Source organism: Caretta caretta, chromosome 3, assembly GCF_965140235.1.
Source record: "Caretta caretta isolate rCarCar2 chromosome 3, rCarCar1.hap1, whole genome shotgun sequence".
Lineage (NCBI taxonomy): Eukaryota > Metazoa > Chordata > Testudines > Cheloniidae > Caretta > Caretta caretta.
The window spans coordinates 146,509,891-146,530,229 of record NC_134208.1 but is presented as its reverse complement, the minus strand read 5'-3'; the positions used below and the strand labels follow the sequence as shown (position 1 = coordinate 146,530,229).

Genomic DNA, 20,339 nt, shown 5'->3' with positions numbered 1-20,339 from the left:
CTGTATTCGCAAAAAGAAAAGGAGTACTTGTAGCACCTTAGAGACTAACCAATTTATTTGAGCATGAGCTTTCGTGAGCTACAGCTCACTTCATCAGATGTAGCTCACGAAAGCTCATGCTCAAATAAATTGGTTAGTCTCTAAGGTGCTACAAGTACTCCTTTTCTTATTGTAAGGAGAGTGATCACTTTAGATAAGCTATTACCAGCAGGAGAGTGGGGTGGGAGGAGGTATTTTTTCATGCTTTGTGTGTATATAATAAGATCTTCTAAACTTTCCACAGTATGCATCCGATGAAGTGAGCTGTAGCTCACGAAAGCTTATGCTCAAATAAATTGGTTAGTCTCTAAGGTGCCACAAGTACTCCTTTTCTTTTTGTGTATATATAGGTAGTTCTTAAAGGGTGAGCATTACAGTAGTTAACACACTTTCTTGGCCTTTGCATTTAGCAGTTGACTGGTAACGATTCCTGCATCTTATAATGCTGAACTATTAAAATGCTTCTCCTAAAGAGTGTAATGGCTACTTTGGCCATATAACCTCAGTTTCTTCCTTTACTGCTGATAGCAAAGGAGTTCTCCAGCTTTGCTCTTTCTGCCCCATACTACATTCACCTACATCACTTCACAATTTGTGTTAGGAAACATGTTTTGTTTTGTTTTTTAATTTAATTTGTGTGCTTTTAGTGATTAGTAATCTTATTTATTTTATTTATGTTTAAGAATTACTTTGTGAGACTGAATGAGCTTGGCACCTCATGGAGTCCTAGTTTGATTTTTGATTTTATAATACTGGGTTGGATTCTCAGCTGGGATACATGGGCTTTGCTGATTTACATCAGCTGAAGGATCTGTTTCACTGTATTAAATTTTTGTTCTTTTTCTTCCTTATTGTTCAGGTTATCATAGAAGCAATCTAGAGGCTTTAAGGGGTGTTCCAAGTGCAGTCATAAAGTGCCATTTTCAGATAGATATGACTGTTTCCTGAGATATATTGGGACAAAACAAATGAGATCTGGCTGGCTATAAAATCTGTGCCTAGATATTGTTACAGAAAATGTCAATACTAAGGAATCATAGAATATCAGGGTTGGAAGGGACCTCAGGAGGCCATCTAGTCCAACCCCCTGCTCAAAGCAGGACCAATCCCCAGCTAAATCATCCCAGCCCGGGCTTTAAGCCTGACCTTAAAAACTTCTAAGGAAGGAGATTCTACCACCTCCCTAGGTAACCCATTCCAGTGTTTCACCACCCTCCTCGTGAAAAAGTTTTTCCTAATATCCAACCTAAACCTCCCCCACTGCAACTTGAGACCATTACTCCTTGTTCTGTCATCTGCTACCACTGAGAACAGTCTAGATCCATCCTCTTTGGAACCCCCTTTCAGGTAGTTGAAAGCAGCTGTTAAATCCCCCCTCATTCTTCGCTTCCGCAGACTAAACAATTCCAGTTCCCTCAGCCTCTCCTCATAAGTCATGTGTTCCAGTCTCCTAATCATTTTTGTTGCCCTCCGTTGGACGTTTTTCAATTTTTCCGCTTCCTTCTTGTAGTGTGGGGCCCAAAACTGGACACAGTACTCCAGATGAGGCCTCACCAATGTTGAATAGAGGGGAATGATCACATCCCTCGATCTGCTGGCAGTGCCCCTACTTATACATCCCAAAATGCCATTGGCATGCTGGAGCTGTGAAATTGACAAGAAAGCCAGGTTGTCACCGGAGCAGGTAGGGGGCTCCAGCTAAAGTCTGGCTGTCCCCCAGGTTCCCTGCTCCCAGTCAGGCTGTGCCTGCCCCTCTCAGACCCTGGTTGCCTCCTGGCTCCCAGCCCAGCTGCTGCCTGGGCTCTCTACTGCCTGCTGTGCTGCTACCCAGAGGTTCCCAGATCCCTGATTCTTGCGGGGAGCCCTGGTACTGCTTGGAGGCTCCTAGCTCCCAGCCGCCAGGAGCCCGGCTCCTGCCCCCCCGCCCTCTGCTCCCCACTCCCCGCTGCTGGAAGCCTAGCTGCCCCCCCAACTCTCTGCTCCCCACCACCAGGAACCTGGCTGCCCCTCTAGGCTCTCCGCTCCCTACCACAGCTGGGCTCCCAACTGGGAGCTCCGCACCTGGAGTCCTGGTAGCTCCTGGGCTCCTGGTGGGGATCCAGGAGAAATGGGGCAGCCTCCAAGCTCCCAGCAGGGAGATGCATGTGGAGCTGAGAGCTCAAGCTCTCAGCCCCCAACTCTGCTCCTCTTAAGTTGGTGGAAGCGCTCCTGGTGAGGATGTGCACCTCTGACAGAAGGAAGGTAGTGTGGGCATGAACCACCTGGTTTTAAGTTGACCTAACATAGGTCGATTTACGTGTCTGGCATAGACATGCCCTCAGTCTGGACTATAGACTTTATCGTACAAAGTCCATATGACTACTGTTTTAACTTTCCACTAACATGCTGAATGCACACAAGTTTCTGTTCAGCCATTAGCCTTCTGGTTTATGCAGAAGGAAGTGTTACGTGCATCTAAAACTTCCCATTATGAGGTGCTGAGAGTTATTAACGTGGTGTTTACACCATTGATTAAACCTCCTTTTGTTCTACTCGTTCACTCAAAATTCCTTTCTGGACGATTTTATTCCTGACTTCACCTTGCAAAGCAGGTGTGAATCAGTCTCTCTACTCTTTTCCCATGCACTATTTTATATAAATACAATGTGGAGCTATGGGTTCAAACGAGAGCCCTTCCAAAGGTGTTATCGGATTTCTACTTACAAATTAGTTATCCTTCTAACATTTTCCCCACTCCCACATCCCTAATGTAGTGGCACTTTATTTAATATTTGATGTTAAAAGGTCCTCTTTCATTTTATTTTGAGTAGATTCTAAAATCCGTAAAATATGCATTCAGCTTTTTCTTTTAATTGACAGTTGTACAGTAGGCCAAATAGTTTCCTGGAGAACCATGTTTAAATGCATTTCTCACTGCTGCTCTTCAGTAAGCCAGTAACTTCAAATTTATTTTGGGGTGTCTTTGATCTGAGATGTATTGGCACGTGCAAAGCCAATTTTCAGGTCAGCCACATGTGTTTTCTGGCATGCTTTTGCAAAGGTTGCACAACCTTTCTCACCCTAAAATGCCACAACTCTTCTGCAGCCTAAGTGTATTATTTTTTAGGAATGGGGTGACTCAGTTGAGATAGGTTTCAGAGTAGCAGCCGTGTTAGTCTATATTCGCAAAAAGAAAAGGAGTACTTGTGGCACCTTAAAGACTAATAAATTTATTTGAGCATAAGCTTTCGATGAAGTGAGCTGTAGCTCACGAAAGCTTATGCTCAAATAAATTTGTTAGTCTCTAAGGTGCCACAAGTACTCCTTTTCTTTTTTCAGTTGAGATAGCTTATCCCTCTGATAAGTTTCTTCTTGTTGCTGTGGTAGCTTTCGTGTAATCAATCCCTTGTCCAGTTCTCAGAGCATCAAAATTATACTGAGGTTTTCCATATCAGTTTCTAGCTAATAGTCTTTTTGTTGAGATCCCTGACATTTTGTTCATATCCTGAACTGGGAATCTATTACAGTAGTCAAATTTGGAGAAAATAAAATTATTTTCAGTACCTGTAATGCTTGTTCTCAAACATGTTTGTGTGTGGTGCTAGAATAAATTGCCCACTTGCCTTTCCCACAATATTGGCCTTTCATTTTGTTTTCATTTAATATGCATTTTATCTTTTACTACAAGGGAATGAGAGTTCAAGCATGGGTAACAGCCGTATCCTCTGCATTGACAGTTTAACAGTTTAAATTTCTAAGCTACAGGACCCGGAAGTGGGGATTTTTTGTAATAGATACCTTCAGAGAGCTAGAGTTTTAGGAATGTCATTTTCTTATCTTTCAAAAAGATGAAGGATACTTTTAGTATGCTGAAGGGAAAAAACATCTTTACTTACTAATATTCCTTTACTGTGCCCTTCTCCATTTTCAAATGCCATAATTCCTATAGAAAAGTTAGTCTCCATTTTAATTTTGAATGGATTGTAAGAGTTGACAACTTCACATTGTAAATTGTTTCTGAAAATTACTACTAACAGTGGAATTGCTAAATTTTATGACTTTGTGTCTCTGATGTAGACATGAGCACTGCAGCTCCTTTGGGAGGAGGAAAGGATGAAGAATTGGAGAAGAAAGATGAGATGGATGATGACACAATGTTTACTACTCTGGGTGAAGAGGATAAATCGAAGCCTTCTGTGGCTCCTCGCTGGGCCACTCGTGTATTTGCTGCCGATTGCCTGTGTCGAATTATCATGCTGTGTGAGAATGCGAATAAGGCTCACTTTGATCTGGCCATGGCCCGTTCAGCCAAACTCAGAAACCCTAAAAGTAATTAAAGCATTTGCATGTGTTTTTGTTTAAACTTAGCTGTAAAGAGATATATTAAGGGTATAAGATACCCACAAAAAGAAAACTTTGTTAAAGAACAGGTAAGCCTGAGTAAGGGGAGCAGCTATCCATGCAAACTATTAAAAGCAGAGAAATGTCCAGTTAAGGTATACTCCTTTAGCATGTCTTCATCACCACATATCGCATTGACCAGTTTCCCTGACAGACCCCCACACCTCAATAAATAATTCTCATTACACTCTAACACAGTGTTTTCAACCACGGGCACATGAACGCAGAAGTCTTCCAGGGGATACATCAACTCATCTAGATATTTGCCGAGTTTTACAACAGGCTACATAAAATACACTAGCAAAGTCAGTACAAACTAAAATTGCATACAGCCAATGAGTTGTTTATACTGCTCTGTGTACTATGCTCTATAAATGTAAGTACAGTATTTATATTCCAGTTGATTTATTTCATAATTATATGGTAAACATGAGAGAGTCAGCCATATTTCAGTAGTCGTGTGCTGTTTCCCCACATTATATTCTTCACAGATGTTCTCGCATAACCAGTTACAAACTCTTTTAAAATCTAGAGACTTGAAAATAACATCTGTAGGGTTTACTACTTTTCTGTTGATTTTTATTAGTCCTTTTCATTATCACATTTTAATAAATTAAGGAAATTCATTTTTAAAAAATTATTACTTACAATATCTGGCATTAAAACCTAAGATTAGGATGTTAAGAGAAACAAATGAAGAAAGTTTCCACAGAAATGTTACTGATTTCTGGGTTATTTTCCTCTACCCCTTGCTGTCATCACACATTTTTCTTTCACCCAGGGTCTGGATCCAGCTGTTCGTCCCAAAGAAGTGAGGACATAACCCCATTTGCACCCAAATAAATATTAATATTACCTGCAATTACTCAGTGGCTGGCTACAGTACCTGAGTTTTAGAATTGATCAGATCTTCCTTTATCAGCAGGGGTCACTGTAGGCATAGGACTGTAACAGCAATTGCATTCAAGGTTTTCTGTCAACATGAGGAACAAGTCATTAAATCTGTTTTTGCAAAATGTTCTCAAAGCGGACATAAAGTATTTTAACATTCAGAGCAATTTTTTCTCATGACCTTTCCTTTTACTTTGATTCAAATTCATAACACTTAGTTTTTCACAACAGGCATTTCAGAAATCTGAAGTGATCATTTATATTAATAATTAAAAAAAGTATATTCAATTAAATTTTTTTCAACATACGCAACTAATTCTTTTTTCAAGATTGGGCGAAATTTGCATATTATAACATACTCTCCCTGTTAGAAATTTGTGAATAGTTACAAGTGTCTCAGAGTTCTAAGGTGTGTTGATATGGACATCAGTTGGATATCTTTAACTTAGTTGATGACTTTATTATTTTTATTTTCAGATGATCTTTTAGTGCTCCATCTCTCCGACCTCATCCGTATGGCATTCATGGCTGCAACTGATCACAGCAACCAGCTGCGGATGGCTGGTCTCCAGGCACTTGAAGACATTATCAAGAAATTTGCATCAGTTCCTGAGCCAGAGTTTCCAGGTCATGTGATACTGGAGCAGTATCAGGCTAATGTGAGTCCTTCTTTATATGTTTAGGAAACTGTATATTTTTCTGTCAATATGCCAGTGTCAGTTTTGAGAACAGTTTGTAGTTTTAAATGACTTGTGAAGGAACTTTGTGTGTGTGAGAATGTACTGCAGACACCAATTTATTTACCCCTTCAAAATTATTTCTGTATCTCCTCTACCTATTTATTATAATTTAGTAACTGGCAAAAGTTCCAAAAAATCAATTGCCACTGATCCTTGAAATCTAAATATTAGGGTGAACATTTGTATTTTGGCAACCATAATGGCCATTTCTCTGGCAGAATTAGAAATTTGAAAAGAGCACTTTGATTCCATTCCAGATTGAACCTAATAAATCTATTTTTCTCAGGGATTAATGAATGCGCCCCTGTTCTGTAAATTAGGCCAGAAATCTGTGAAAGCACAGGAATGGAAGCTGGGATCTGAGTTTATTATTCCTGGATACCACTGACTTGTTGTGTGAGGTTGGTTAAGTCCCTCAAACCCTGTGCCTCAATTTCTTCATTCTTAAAATGGGAATGATATTGAACCCCTACTTCAAAGGAGTGTTGTGAGAGTTAAAGGAGATAGCCAATTTAAAAATCGTTTTTGGTCAGAATTACTTAGTTGTGAGAATAGTGGGTTACCCCTAAAATTACTATAACTGGAAGAGATTATTTTTTTCCTCAGTTTTTTCTGTTTGTTTACTTTGTGCATTTGATGACACTTTGCATGTATAGTCAATTTTGCTGTTGGTCCTGATCCTGCAAATATTTACACACACATTGTCTCATTGACTTTAGTGCAAAATTTAAGCACATATGTAAATGTTTGCCGGATCCGGATTTCAGTCGGTGAGCTTCCACAGTTTTTGTGGGGGTCTTTCACACAGCAACAGAGGAGAGAAATATTCTTTAGAACAGTGATGAGTAACTATAAAATGAGAAAAATTGATTCAAACTCATTTTGCCCCTTTTGGTTATTTAATGTTTTTATAAAGCAGTTTGCGATCTTTAGTTATAGGGAGCTATGTATGTGCAAAGTATGCAGTTATTCTGATTCCTGCCTTTATGGTTTTATTTTGTTAAAAGAATACCATTTGCTGCATGACTGATTTCATGTTGTTTTGGAGACCTTAACTTTTGAAGTTATTATGTTTTTGATTTCACAATCTTATGGCATAAGGTATAAAACTGAGCCCTACTTAGTCTACCAATGTTGGCTGTGTGCATATTTTGCTGATATGTACAAAATCTGGAATATAAAATCTCCAATTTATAATTAAACTTAAATGTGGCATATAAACTACATAAGAAGTTTTAGTTATGGTCTAAGATAATTCACTGGTCCATTTAATCCCCTTTGGTGGAAGAACCTATGGGAAGGGAATTAGAAGTGACAGAACACTCGATTCTAATTTATATAGAATTGTCTCTTCGAATGGGAGGGATTATCTGATGAGAGAAGTAGAGAGGCAGTGCATATTCCTAATTCTGTAATTCCTGGGATATCTGTTGTAGGAGAAGGCTAACTGTTGAGGCAGGGGTCTCTGCTGTCTTCTTCCCACCTGACAGCACAGCTCCAACAGGAACTGGAGGAACTGTAGTGGAAGTCTCATGACTATGCTGGTTTCAACCACTGTACATTTGGCTTTGCTTTGTGCTCCCTGAATAGGTTCCATGTGTGCTTCACTCAGCAGCTCTTCTGCACTTTTGACTTTCTCCTCTGTCCTGTTCACCCCTTCATTCTTCCTCTATTCCAGTGGTTCTCAGACTTTTTGTGTTGGTGACCCCTTTCACACAGCAAGCCTCTGAGTGTGACCCCAGTCCTTATAAATTAAAATCAGAGTTTTTAAATTTAATTTAAATTGAATGGGGGCTCAGGGCTGACAGTCCCCCCATGCATAGCCAGACTTGGGGCTATCAGCCCATGACCCCCATTTAACCACCTTGTGATCCCCAGTTTGAGAACCCTTTCTCTATTCTGTTCTGCTTGGGCTCTTGTCAAATACTTTGAAAGACAGGGTTGACGCTATCTGTCAGGGATTTATCAACTCTCCTCTTCAACTCTGTTCTTCTTCACTCCAGTCTTTGACTTAGAGCTCTCCGTCTTTCTGTCTGCCTATAACCCCTACTCCTGTCCCATAGACCCAGTCCCTCTTGCCTCAGGTTCTTTTTTGGGCTTGCGTGCTGTCTCTCTCTCAACACCAACCTATCTTCAACACCCCTCTGATCTCTGACTGATTTCCCACATTGCTTGCCCTATCCTGAAGAACCCTTCCATTTGCTCTGGATAGCTTTTCACCTACCCTCTCATTTCATGTACCTAGAATCTCCCCAATAGGGCTGTTTGTTTTGACTTCTTTGTCTCTCTCCCCACCCCTTGCTTAATCCATTTCCACCTGCCTTCTGCTTTCTTCACTCCAGTGAAACTGCTATCACAAAGATCACCAGAGACCTGCTCATGCCCAAATACAAGGAATTGCTCTCTGACAATACTTGTCTCAGAGTTCTAAGGTATGTTGATTCCAGCTGGTCAATTACATACCACACCTCTGAGCTGATTAGTTATCCTCCCTGCTCTAGTGGTCTCTTTCATTGGGATTTCAACCAGCTCTTCAGCTGTGGAGCATCCAGAATCTCATGATGCTTTATTACTTAGCTTTTTCCCCATAACTTTTTGCAAGTGCTCCATTGTTGGTATTCATTGCTCTGCTCCTTTAAAAAGAAAACAAAATTCAGTTGTGATACACCAGCTCCTGCCAGAATGGAGTGTAATTAATTCTTTTAAGTCTTTGCATCTCCTTCTTCCATTCCTGATTGGGATGTTTTTGTGCTCCATGGAACCTTTCTTCCTGAGGATAGTGCTGAGTTGTCAGTGCATCCAGAGCTTTGAGTCCACTTGTCCTTCTCCAGCATTCAGAACACCTACTATGCTCTGGCTTAAGTTCTGCCTCCATATTGATGTATCCTGTATTTTATATCCATCTTCTCCCATTCCACTGAGACCATTGTTTTCACTCTCAACCTCCGAGTCTACATTACTAGTCAAAGTAGAATCATAGAATCATAGAATATAAGGGTTGGAAGGGACCCCAGAAGGTCATCTAGTCCAACCCCCTGCTCGAAGCAGGACCAAATCCCAGTTAAATCATCCCAGCCAGGGCTTTGTCAAGCCTGACCTTAAAAACCTCTAAGGAAGGAGATTCTACCACCTCCCTAGGTAACGCATTCCAGTGTTTCACCACCCTCTTAGTGAAAAAGTTTTTCCTAATATCCAATCTAAACCTCCCCCACTGCAACTTGAGACCATTACTCCTCGTTCTGTCATCTGCTACCATTGAGAACAGTCTAGAGCCATCCTCTTTGGAACCCCCTTTCAGGTAGTTGAAAGCAGCTATCAAATCCCCCCTCATTCTTCTCTTCTGCAGGCTAAACAATCCCAGCTCCCTCAGCCTCTCCTCATAAGTCATGTGTTCCAGACCCCTAATCATTTTGGTTGCCCTTCGCTGGACTCTCTCCAATTTATCCACATCCTTCTTGAAGTGTGGGGCCCAAAACTGGACACAGTACTCCAGATGAGGCCTCACCAATGTCGAATAGAGGGGAACGATCACGTCCCTCGATCTGCTCGCTATGCCCCAAGTAGTTCTCTGGCACATCAAACTCTGAGATGGCTTGTGCTGTATTTTTTGTGCGTGTGTTCTGTTTTCTCTGCCTTTCCTTCTCAAAACAGAGAAGTGTCTCAGTGACTATAAATGTTCAGAATTCAGTTGAATAATGTCCCTAATAGACTGCACAATTCATGCTGTGCCTGAGAAAGACCCCTGATTGTCTCAGCCTGTGAGATTTGCTCACGGATCCAGTCCCAGAAAAAATGCCTGAAAATCTGCTGGTCCTCCCCACAATTACTGTCAGTTCAGTGCAAATCCAGCCATGAAAATCTCAAAGGGTTTAGAGGAACAGCCGTGTTAGTCTGTATTCGCAAAAAGAAAAGGAGTACTTGTGGCACCTTAGAGACTAACCAATTTATTTGAGCATGAGCTTTCGTGAGCTACAGCTCACTTCATCAGATGTATACCGTGGTTTAGACTGTCTTGAGGAAACATGAGTTGAGACTTCATGCAGGGCATAGAGATTGTCCGTGTCTCTGGGGCAATGCAGGGCTCTGCAGCAGTGTATCCAAATTGTGGGGAGATACTACCACAGCCTCGGCACTGTTTCAGACGGCATGTTAGGTTATTTCAGTGAAGCCCTTTGAAACTTTTTAGTATCAAACTTGCCCAACCAAGGCATCACTTCTTTTGGAACACTGACTTTATTCAGAGTATCTCCCAGCTTCAGGCTAACTCTGCCCTTAACTGCTGGGCTCAGCTGTCTGAGGCTACGGGTGTGATGTTGCACTCCATATGCTTTATGAAAATATGCTTATGAATGTGAATATGATGTAACTAAAATGTGCTTTATGCAAAAGGTCTCTTGTAAGGTATCATTACAAAGCTTATAATCTACTGAGTGTGTTCATCCTATTTGTTTGCATGTATTATTTCTATGTCTGGAGTTAGGAGAATAAGATATAAACTTGTATTACTGATATAAACATATTAAGTGGAGGCCATTAAGGGAGCTTCAGAATCAATGAACTGTAAATGGCTCTGTTTACTTGCAAACCTTCCTGTGTATGTGTGGGCAAGCCCAGGAAGAGTGGAGGCTGGGGTCTCACAGGACATGTGAACATGTCACATCATACTGGAATCCATCTTATCCATAAATCTGGTACTTTTCAATTTAGAAGGAGGGATGGGGACCTAGAGACAAAATATTCCTGCCTTGTGCCACAGCTGTAAAAGGGGGTGGACAAAAGGGGCCAGTCACAAGAAAACCCCTGCTTACCACCTGAAATGTCTGCAGGATCTAACAAAGACTGTACCAGGGGAAAGGATTGGGCCCAGACTAGGAAGGAGTCTAGTCTGTGAAAGAAGCTTATTAAAACATATCTGAGGGTGAGATTTTTACCTGTAATCAGTTTCTTATTGTATTAGGCTTAGACTGGCGTGTTTTTGCTTTATTTTGCTTGGTGACTTACTTTGTTCTGTCTGGTTTCACTTGGAACCACTTAAATCCTACTTTTTGTACTTAATAAAATCACTTTTGTTTGTTAATAAACCCAGAGTAAGTGATTAATACCTGGGGGAGCAAACAGAGAGATATACACAGCTATCAGTGTTATAGAGAGTGAACAATTTATGGATTTACCCTGTATAAGCTTTATACAGAGTAAAACGGATTTATTTGGGGTTTGGATCCCATTGGGAACTGGGTATCTTGGTGCTGGAGACAGGTAACCTGCTGAGCTGTTTTCAGTTAAGTCTGCAGCTTTGGGGACATGGACCAGACCCTGGGTCTGTGTTGCAGCAGGCTAGCGTGTCTGGCTCAACAAGGCAGGGTTCTGGAGTCGCAAGCTGGCAGGGAAAATGGGCTGAGAGGTAATTTCAGCATGTTGGGTGACAGTCCCAAGGGGGTCTCTGTGACCGAACCCCTCTCAACGGGTTCCACCAATCCTTATGTGTAGTGTTGGTATCCCCAGAACCTTAGAAGCAGCAGTAGTTGACCAAGTATAGGCTGTAAGCTCCACACTACCAGGGACCTGTTTAAACTATGAATAAAGAATCTACAGTGGTTGCACTTAAGTTATTTTCTATTTTGAAAGATCCTATTGGTTTGACAGATAATTAGAGTTAAAATGAGGAATACCAATAGCACTGGTAAAGCCTTTCAAATGGTAGACGTTTTTAAGTGCATCTACAGAAAGACAATGAAAATAGTAATAGGGCAGATAGCTGTAGCTGTTATGGGAATATCTCCATGATAATCAACAAGGCCTATAATAGCAATTTCATGATTCAACATTTCTGATGTGAATGGTTCTCAGTAATATGAGAGGACACTATGTTTGTATGTGACAAAGATAAATGTGGTTCAAAAAGGAGATGCTCCTTGTAAGGAGGAATGGGTGAAAGGTGCAGTACAAAGGTTGTTATTTTTTTAAAGGCATAGTATTACAAATTTCTATAGGCAGCATAAAATAAGGATAACTGTTGATGGAGTTTTGATGCCAAATCCAGCGCTCTGTTATGCTCTATACATTTTGTGTGTGTTTGTAAGCCTCATTTAATCCTTTTTTTTTTTCTTTTTACGTAGGTTGGAGCTGCTCTAAGACCAGCTTTTTCCCAAGATACCCCTTCTGACATAACAGCAAAAGCCTGCCAGGTACAGAGAAAAATATTAAGACTCTGTAGTAAAAACTTGACATATTTCAAAAGTGTATGTGTAAGTGATTTCTTTTCTTGTTTTTAGGAAAAGAGTGAGAAAAGAAAAATAGTAGTAGATATCCCCAGTACTGGAAAATTTGGAAACTTATCATGACAGGTTTCAGAGTAACAGCCATGTTAGTCTGTATTCGCAAAAAGAAAAGGAGTACTTGTGGCACCTTAGCGACTAACCAATTTATTTGAGCATAAGCTTTCGTGAGCTAGAGCTCACTTCATCGGATGCATACTGTGGAAAGTGTAGAAGATCTTTTATACACACAAAGCATGAAAAAATACCTCCCCCCACCCCACTCTCCTGCTGGCAATAGCTTATCTAAAGTGACCACTCTCCTTACAATGTGTATGATAATCAAGTTGGGCCATTTCCAGCACAAATCCAGGGTTTAACAAGAACGTCGGGGGGGGGGGGGGGGGTCAGGAAAGAACAAGGGGAAATAGGTTACCTTGCATAATGACTTAGCCACTCCCAGTCTCTATTCAAGCCTAAGTTAATTATATCCAATTTGCAAATGAATTCCAATTCAACAGTTTCTCTCTGGAGTCTGGATTTGAAGTTTTTTTGATGAAGAATTGCAACTTTCATGTCTGTAATCGCGTGACCAGAGAGATTGAAGTGTTCTCTGACTGGTTTATGAAAGTTATAATTCTTGACATCTGATTTGTGTCCATTTATTCTTTTACGTAGAGACTGTCCAGTTTGACCAATGTACATGGCAGAGGGGCATTGCTGGCACATGATGGCATATATCACATTGGTGGATGTGCAGGTGAACGAGCCTCTGATAGTGTGGCTGATGTTATTAGGCCCTATGATGGTGTCCGATGAAGTGAGCTGTAGCTCACGAAAGCTTATGCTCAAATAAATTGGTTAGTCTCTAAGGTGCCATAAGTACTCCTTTTCTTTTTGTGAAACTTTATTTATTAGGAGCACTGATAGAGGCTCCAGGTAATATATTTTGTTGTTCAGTAGTGCAGAAATCCTTTGGGGCATTACGTTAAGAAATCTTTTTGTATTGCTTTTCTGCAACCAGTGGTAAATAGCTACATATAAATACTGGTTTATAACTTTATTGATATCTGTTTTTAAATGAAGGGTCCTGGTCCAGTACTAGGGCTAGTAGGCACTTCGACAATACACTGCTACTAACCATAATTGAAAATGGGACTTGCATATAGTGCTCTTTGTTTTGGTTGTTGTGAGGCTAACAGATATGTTGAGAAATAGGTATCTTTAATCTGATCAAATAATTTGAGGCAATGGTGCCCCAGTGCCACCCTAGAATTTGACCAGCAAGTATAGCTGGTTTGGAAAACTTAAAAGAAACACAGAAAATAAACTGACAATTTTTTTGTGTGGAGAATGTTTTCTTCTTCTTCTTCTTTTTTTTTTTTTTTGACCAGCTGCATCAGAAAGCTAAGAGAGAGAGAGACACGTTTTTTTAAACTTGAGCCCCATGAATCTGCCCCCTTCCCTGCCCAACAGTTCCACTGGGATCAAAGAATTGCCGTTGTCCAGGGGAAATGTTGTAACCTGCCCATATTGAGGGAAGGAGATGCACAAAATTCTTCCACTGCCTTCCCTCCATGTGTGGGGGGAATCTGCTACCGCTGCTTACGATGGAGTGGGTTAAGATTCTACTGTGCCTACCACTCATGTTCATATATGTGTGAATATTCTGCTGTCACCTCCTATAGATGACATACAGTGTAATTTTTATACCTCTAACATGGCCCTTGCAGAGGAATGGAAGATTCCATTACTTGGGAAGAAGGATAATGACATCTGTTCCCTTCAACTTGTCTGGGGGACCTGTTGAAGTGAAGATGATGTTGGACAGAGGAGGAATTTAGGTGCCTTTTGACTCAGTAATAAAGGTGCTTTCCCATCTCCTAGGTGGCATTGGGTGTCATAAAGAGAGAATCTGTCTCCCATTGTCATCTTATCAGTATGCGGTAATACTGGAAAATACACACCCCCCTCCCCCCCTCCCCCCCCCCCGTTCACAGCTCTTCTCTCCATGAAAGGAGTTGGGGGAAGGTGCATTATTCAGCTCAATACAAAGCTAGTAATTGTCACAAGGCTTGTCACAGACATTATCCCCACTGGAAATCTTTAACTTTACGGAACCCCTATAAATGGGCTTCTTTCTGTGGTGTTACAGCTTCGAAAGTGTGATTGTATTTAAGAGGATGATTGCTGGGGCATAGTGCTGAACAGGTGGTCTGCATGATGTCTAAATCTTAAGGATCTGTTTAAGTTTTTTTAAAAAAAACCCAAACACTCATAGTCCCAAAAAATGTTTTATTGATTTTTATAGGACATGGTTTTGGGAAAAAAACTTTTACAGACATGCTAAGATATGGATAATTGGACCGTTTTAAAAAATAACTTGAAACAGGAAAGAAGTTGTTAGTGTGCTTTAAAGCCCATCTTATTCTGGTGTTTTGGGGGACATTTAGTACGTCATTTTACAATTGCTTTCCCATCTCCTAGGTGGCATTGGGTGTCATAAAGAGAGAATCTGTCTCCCATTGTCATCTTATCAGTATGCAGTAATACTGGAAAATACTCCCCCCCCCCCCCCCCCCTTCACAGCTCTTCTCTCCATGAAAGGAGTTGGGGGAAGGTGCATTATTCAGCTCAATACAAAGCTAGTAATTGTCACAAGGCTTGTCACAGACATTATCCCCACTGGAAATCTTTGATTTGGGGGACATTTAGTACGTCATTTTACAATTGCTAGATTTAAAAAAAAAAGTTGTTTATAGGTTACTTTTAAAAGGGCTAGTATCCAGTACACAATTCAAAACAAATGTGATGAAAAAAATTGTATTTTGCATGATTAGGCTGACATACTCAAGAACAGAGTAAAAATATTATTGTTTATGCTAGTTACTGTGGTTCATAAATAAACACAAACATCTCTGCTTAATATTACATGGCATATTTTACAGGTATCTACAATATATATTGCAGATGCCATCAGCTCTGCAAACACCATCTTTATGCTTGTAACTACTGATTTAAGCCCGTCTAGAGTATCATGAAAAGGAAGAACTTAGCTAGACTGTTGTTTGTCAAAGGGGGCTATTAGGATGTTACAGAAAGATTTTAACTTTGCATAAAAAATCTGTGCTTGCTTGAGCAGGTATCATTGTGCATGATTCCTTCCAAAAAAATCTTTGAGAATGATTTTAAATTTTCTTGCTTAGGTATGTAGCACATGGATAGGAAGTGAGGTTGTAAGTGACCTGAATGATCTTCGTCGAGTTCACAATCTCCTTGTCTCCTCCCTGGACAAAGTGCAAGCAGGAAAGGGGTCTTCCAGTCAGCTTTACCGAGAGAGTGCCACGACTATGGAAAAACTGGCAGTCCTGAAAGCCTGGGCTGAGGTAAACATTCAGCATTTATATTTACCTTATACCTCAGATTAGTTACTGTAGCACAGCTGCAACTTCTCATCCTTTTAGCCAGCTGGCCGGCCAGCCAGCCCCAAAGCTTCTATCTTTTCCAGCTACTCTGACTTCCTCCCACCCTCTCCAGGCTTTTGGTTCTCCATGCCTGTCTCTGCAGTGCTTCATCTTCTCTCTGTCTAACTCTGTCCACAGCTCCACCTTTCCTCCATCCCACCCATTGTGCATACCCACGCCCCCTGAGAATTTCCAGACTCTGTCAGATGTTGATTTCCTTCCCATGTCCTTGCCTGTTCATTTAAAAACAAAATTCAAGGATGAGCTGGTTAAATCAAAGCATAGCTAATTAGTAGGGCCCTACCAAATTCAAGGCCATGAAAAAAAGCATCATGGACCATGAAATCTGGTCCCCCCTCCGTCCCCCTGGTAACATCTGGCCTTTTGTGTGCTTTTATCCTATACTGTACAGATTTCATGGGGGAGACCAGCATTTCTCAAATTGGGGGTCCTGACCCAAAAGGGAGTTGCAGGGGGGTTGCAAGGTTATTTTGGGGAGGTCATGGTATGGCCATCCTTACTTCTGTTCTGCCTTTGGAGCTGAGTGGCTAGAGGGCGGCAGCCGTTGACCGGGTACCCAGCTCTGAAGGCAGTGCCTTGCCAGCAGCAGTCCAGAAGTAAGGAAGGCAATACCATATCATGCCATCCTTACTTCTGTGCTGCTGCTTTCAGAGCTGGGCGGCCAGAGAGTGGCAGCTGCTGACTAAGGGCCCATCTCTGCAGGCAGCAGCGCAGAAGTAAGGGTGACAATACAATGCTACGTCATCCTCATTTCTGTGCTGCTTGCTGGCGGTGGCGCTGCCTTCAGAGCTGGGATCCTCAGCCAGCAGCCGCCACTCTCCAGCTGCCCGACTTTGAAGGCAGCACTGACCCCAGCAGCAGCACAGAAGTAAGGGTAGCAGTACTGCAAAGCCCCTCTACAGTAACCTTGTGACCACCCCACAACTCCTTTTTGGGTCAGGCCCCCTACAATCACAATAGCGGGAAATTTCAGATTTAAATCGCTGAAATCATTAAATTTATGATTTTTAAAATCCTGTGACCATGAAATTCACCAAGATGGACCATGAATTTGGTAGGGTCCTACTAATTAGACAGGAATTCCCCAAATAGGGAATAATAAACTACAGGGCTACTGAAGACATTGTTTGGGAATGTAAGATACCAAGGAACATACAAGTATCTAAAAATGATGGATTTCACAAATAACATTGTGTATGGTAATTAATTAGGATGTCCATGTGGGTTAAATTAAAAGGTACTCGAAAGAGAAACTATCTGAATGTTTGGCCAAGCATGAACTGTCATTCTAGCAGTGTGAGTAGTTTGAAGAAGTAGTAGAAAAATTGCCTCATTTTCAGAAGGGCTGAGCTCCCACAAATATGACTGAAGTTAATAGGAGCAGTGGGAGTCTAGTACCTCTGAAAATCAGGCCAGCAGTTAATATAGGAGTCAGATGAGATAGTGAGCATAAGAAATTATTGGACAGAAAATATTTTTAAAATGTAAATACTGTGCTGCAAGACACTCTAAATGATGAAATGTTGTAAAAATGTTCTGGTTTCATTTATCGTTTTAATCTGTATTTTTAATGGTGAGGGTGCTCTTTTTGTTGGCTGGAACTACTGTATTGTGAATAACCTTTTAAATGTGGGTGTATTTAATGAGCATGTGTGACGTGAAAGCTATTACAGAGGACCCTGAATATGGTGTGCCAAATGGAACACAGATGGGTCCAGGTCTTACTAAAGCTTTTCTGAAACCATTTGCACTATACATTTTATAATGCAAGAATAAAAGTACTGATTAAAGAGACTACTTTGTGTGAACTTGGCTATATATGCCATTGTGCATTGTTTTATAAAGTGTTACTTTAGTGAATAGTGTTTTGAAGAAGCTGAGCACAAGCAGGTCTTTGTTTTCTCTATTGCATTAACATACTGTAGTTCTCTTGCATTTAATTTCCTTGGAAGTTATTTTGAGAAAATAAGGAAAGTATTAGCACTTCAGCCCTGTAGTGTTAAGCTATTTTCAGCTTTGATCTGAAGCAAAGCATCTGTTGTGTGGGGACATTTATGTCTGCTATATTTCTTTTCTAAAAACACTGCTTTTTGTTGCTATTGCAAATCTTTTCCCCCAATCTTTCTGCTTATTTGCATAATATGTGTCCTTCTGTAAGTGCTTTAAAATTTTCCCTCAGCCCTCCATGCTGGGTACCACAGATACCAATTTACAGACCCTCTACAGAACAGTACACAATCAAAAAAGAAGAAACACTTATTCACATGGCCTGAGCTACACACAGAATGTGACCTGAATGAAACTAAATTGATTTTATTCCTTCCTAAACTGATTTAAGAGTAAACCTACAAGTGAGTTGCACTGATGTAACTAAACTGATTCCTAAATAGATTAAATTAAGTTAAATTTGTGCATTTTCTGTGAAAAGAGCCTTAACTGACACTCTTCAGGTTAAAAGTCTGAGTAGCCAGATTGGCTTTACACTCTGCTGTGAATGTTAGCAACACACTCAGATTTAACTTGGAAATATAGACTGATAAAACATAATAGCTTTTTCATTTTTCCTATCTTTATTTCCCTCTGTTGTGTAGCATAAATTTTTCTAGTATGATATTTTGCGGTATTTTTAAAGTATTTTCATACTGTCACAAAAATGTAAAACTATTCATGATATTCCATAACAGCTAAAACAAAGGTCATTTACAAGTGCAATTTGTCATTTAATTGAAAGAAGGCTTTTTTCTTTTTCTTTTTAGAATTTTAAAGTAAAAAATTTTGTATCTGTTTTTATAGGTGTATGTTGTAGCTATGAAAATTAAAAAGGAAGCAGAGACCAAACCAAAGCGAGCAATAAAGAATACGGATGATGATGAGGAGGATTTTGGTACTGTAGATGAGCTACCGCCAGACAGTTTGATAACACTTGTACAACCTGAGCTGCCTATCCTGAGTCGCCTTTGGCTAGCTGCATTGAAAGACTATGCTCTTTTGACTTTACCAGCTGAATTTGCTAGTCAGCTTCCACCAGATGGTAAGCACAACAATTCATTTTTTTTTATGATTATGAAAGACAGAATGAAGATCTTGGTAAGGAATTGTTGGAGGAATTTTGAATTTCTTCTATTAATTACTCACTTCCCAAATATGTTTTGCATTTACAGAAACGCTAACATAACTCTAACGCTTGGATGCATACCTTTTTCGTTATGTATAGACAGAAATCCTAAGGCTGAAGTAAATGTTTTGTGTAGAGGTATAAACTTTCATCAGTGTGCATTTTAGATGACCTATTACTGCTGTGTGGTGAAACGACAACTGAGTTTTGTATGTCATCCCAAACATCTTTTATTTCATTTATGCCTCTGTTTTTTCAGAAAAGTTACTTTAGAAAAATGTTCAACAATCGAAAATATCTTTTGGTGCTATATTTCCTGTGACTTTGTCTCTAGAGTCAGGATGTGTTAGTTGCCGTGTTTAGTCTTCGAAATGACTGGAGTAGAACAAATGTTAAAAACTCTACTACCTATAACAACTGTTCTATAAATGGGACGAAATAATGTAAAGTTAGTGATTAACTAACTCATAGAACTTTATCTCACCCATAACATTGCATTTTCACTGAAGTCCTGTAACTTTACCATTGATGCTAATGGGAACTTTGGTGTTGACCTTAATAGTGCAGGATCATGCCCAAAGAAAATCAAGTGAAGTTTGTACATTCTGTTCAGAAACAAAGCCAATATATTTAACTTGAATTTCAAACTTAGTCATAGCTTTCTCTGGCATTTCAGTGACACAGATCTAGTTTTGTTAGCATTCATTGCAATTCTAATTTCGACAAAGCACTATAGCAACAGTAAAATACACAAAGATTCTCTAAGTGTAATTCATTCTAAAATTGCTCACTCTTTAAATTGAATGAAACAAGTCTGAAATATATTTAATTCCTAAAGTTTCCCCATAACTTATAATATATACTATTCTTTTCTATGATTATAGTTTATATAAAATATAAAGTACACATTTTTTTAACACGATTAGTCATTTCCAGGATTACCTAAGTCCGTGTCTAGTTATCTAAAATAAAGTTGTCTTATTTTTCAAAGATACTGAGTATTTGTTGCTTCCATTGATTTGTGGGAGTTGTGAGTGCTCAGCATTTCTGAAAACCAGGCAACTTTATTTTAGATAACTAGACATGGATTTAGTCAACCATGTTTTGAAATTTTAGCCTAAGTTCATACTTTAGAATAATAAAAACATAAAAATACACTGAAAATATTAATGATTGAGAATTAAAATAGATGAGAATACATTAGTAAATAATGATTGAGAATTGAATAATATAATACATGCATGAATGATAATATAAATGATCACATTATGATTATTTTAATAATAATAGACATACCCTAGTCCTGCAAACACTTGCATACATTTACCTTTACAGATGTGAATAAATTAATTGAAATCAATGGGACAACTTGTGCTTAAAGTTAAGTATAGGCAGGATTGCAGGATTGAGGGTCTTTTAGACTGAGTGGCATATA

General features: G+C 39.9%; 1 protein-coding gene across 5 annotated transcripts in view; it reads left to right on the top strand.

Moving 5' to 3' along the window:
* HEATR5B (HEAT repeat containing 5B) overlaps positions 1 to 20,339 on the top strand; it is a 100,634-nt gene that overhangs the window by 60,971 nt on the left and 19,324 nt on the right. For all 5 annotated transcript variants that reach the window (XM_075126994.1, XM_048843678.2, XM_048843679.2 and 2 more), the window contains 5 exons: positions 4,096 to 4,347; positions 5,788 to 5,969; positions 12,167 to 12,235; positions 15,511 to 15,690; positions 18,583 to 18,820. In XM_075126994.1, coding sequence (XP_074983095.1) covers positions 4,096 to 4,347; positions 5,788 to 5,969; positions 12,167 to 12,235; positions 15,511 to 15,690; positions 18,583 to 18,820 — 921 coding nt within the window. The remainder of the gene's footprint in view (positions 1 to 4,095; positions 4,348 to 5,787; positions 5,970 to 12,166; positions 12,236 to 15,510; positions 15,691 to 18,582; positions 18,821 to 20,339) is intronic.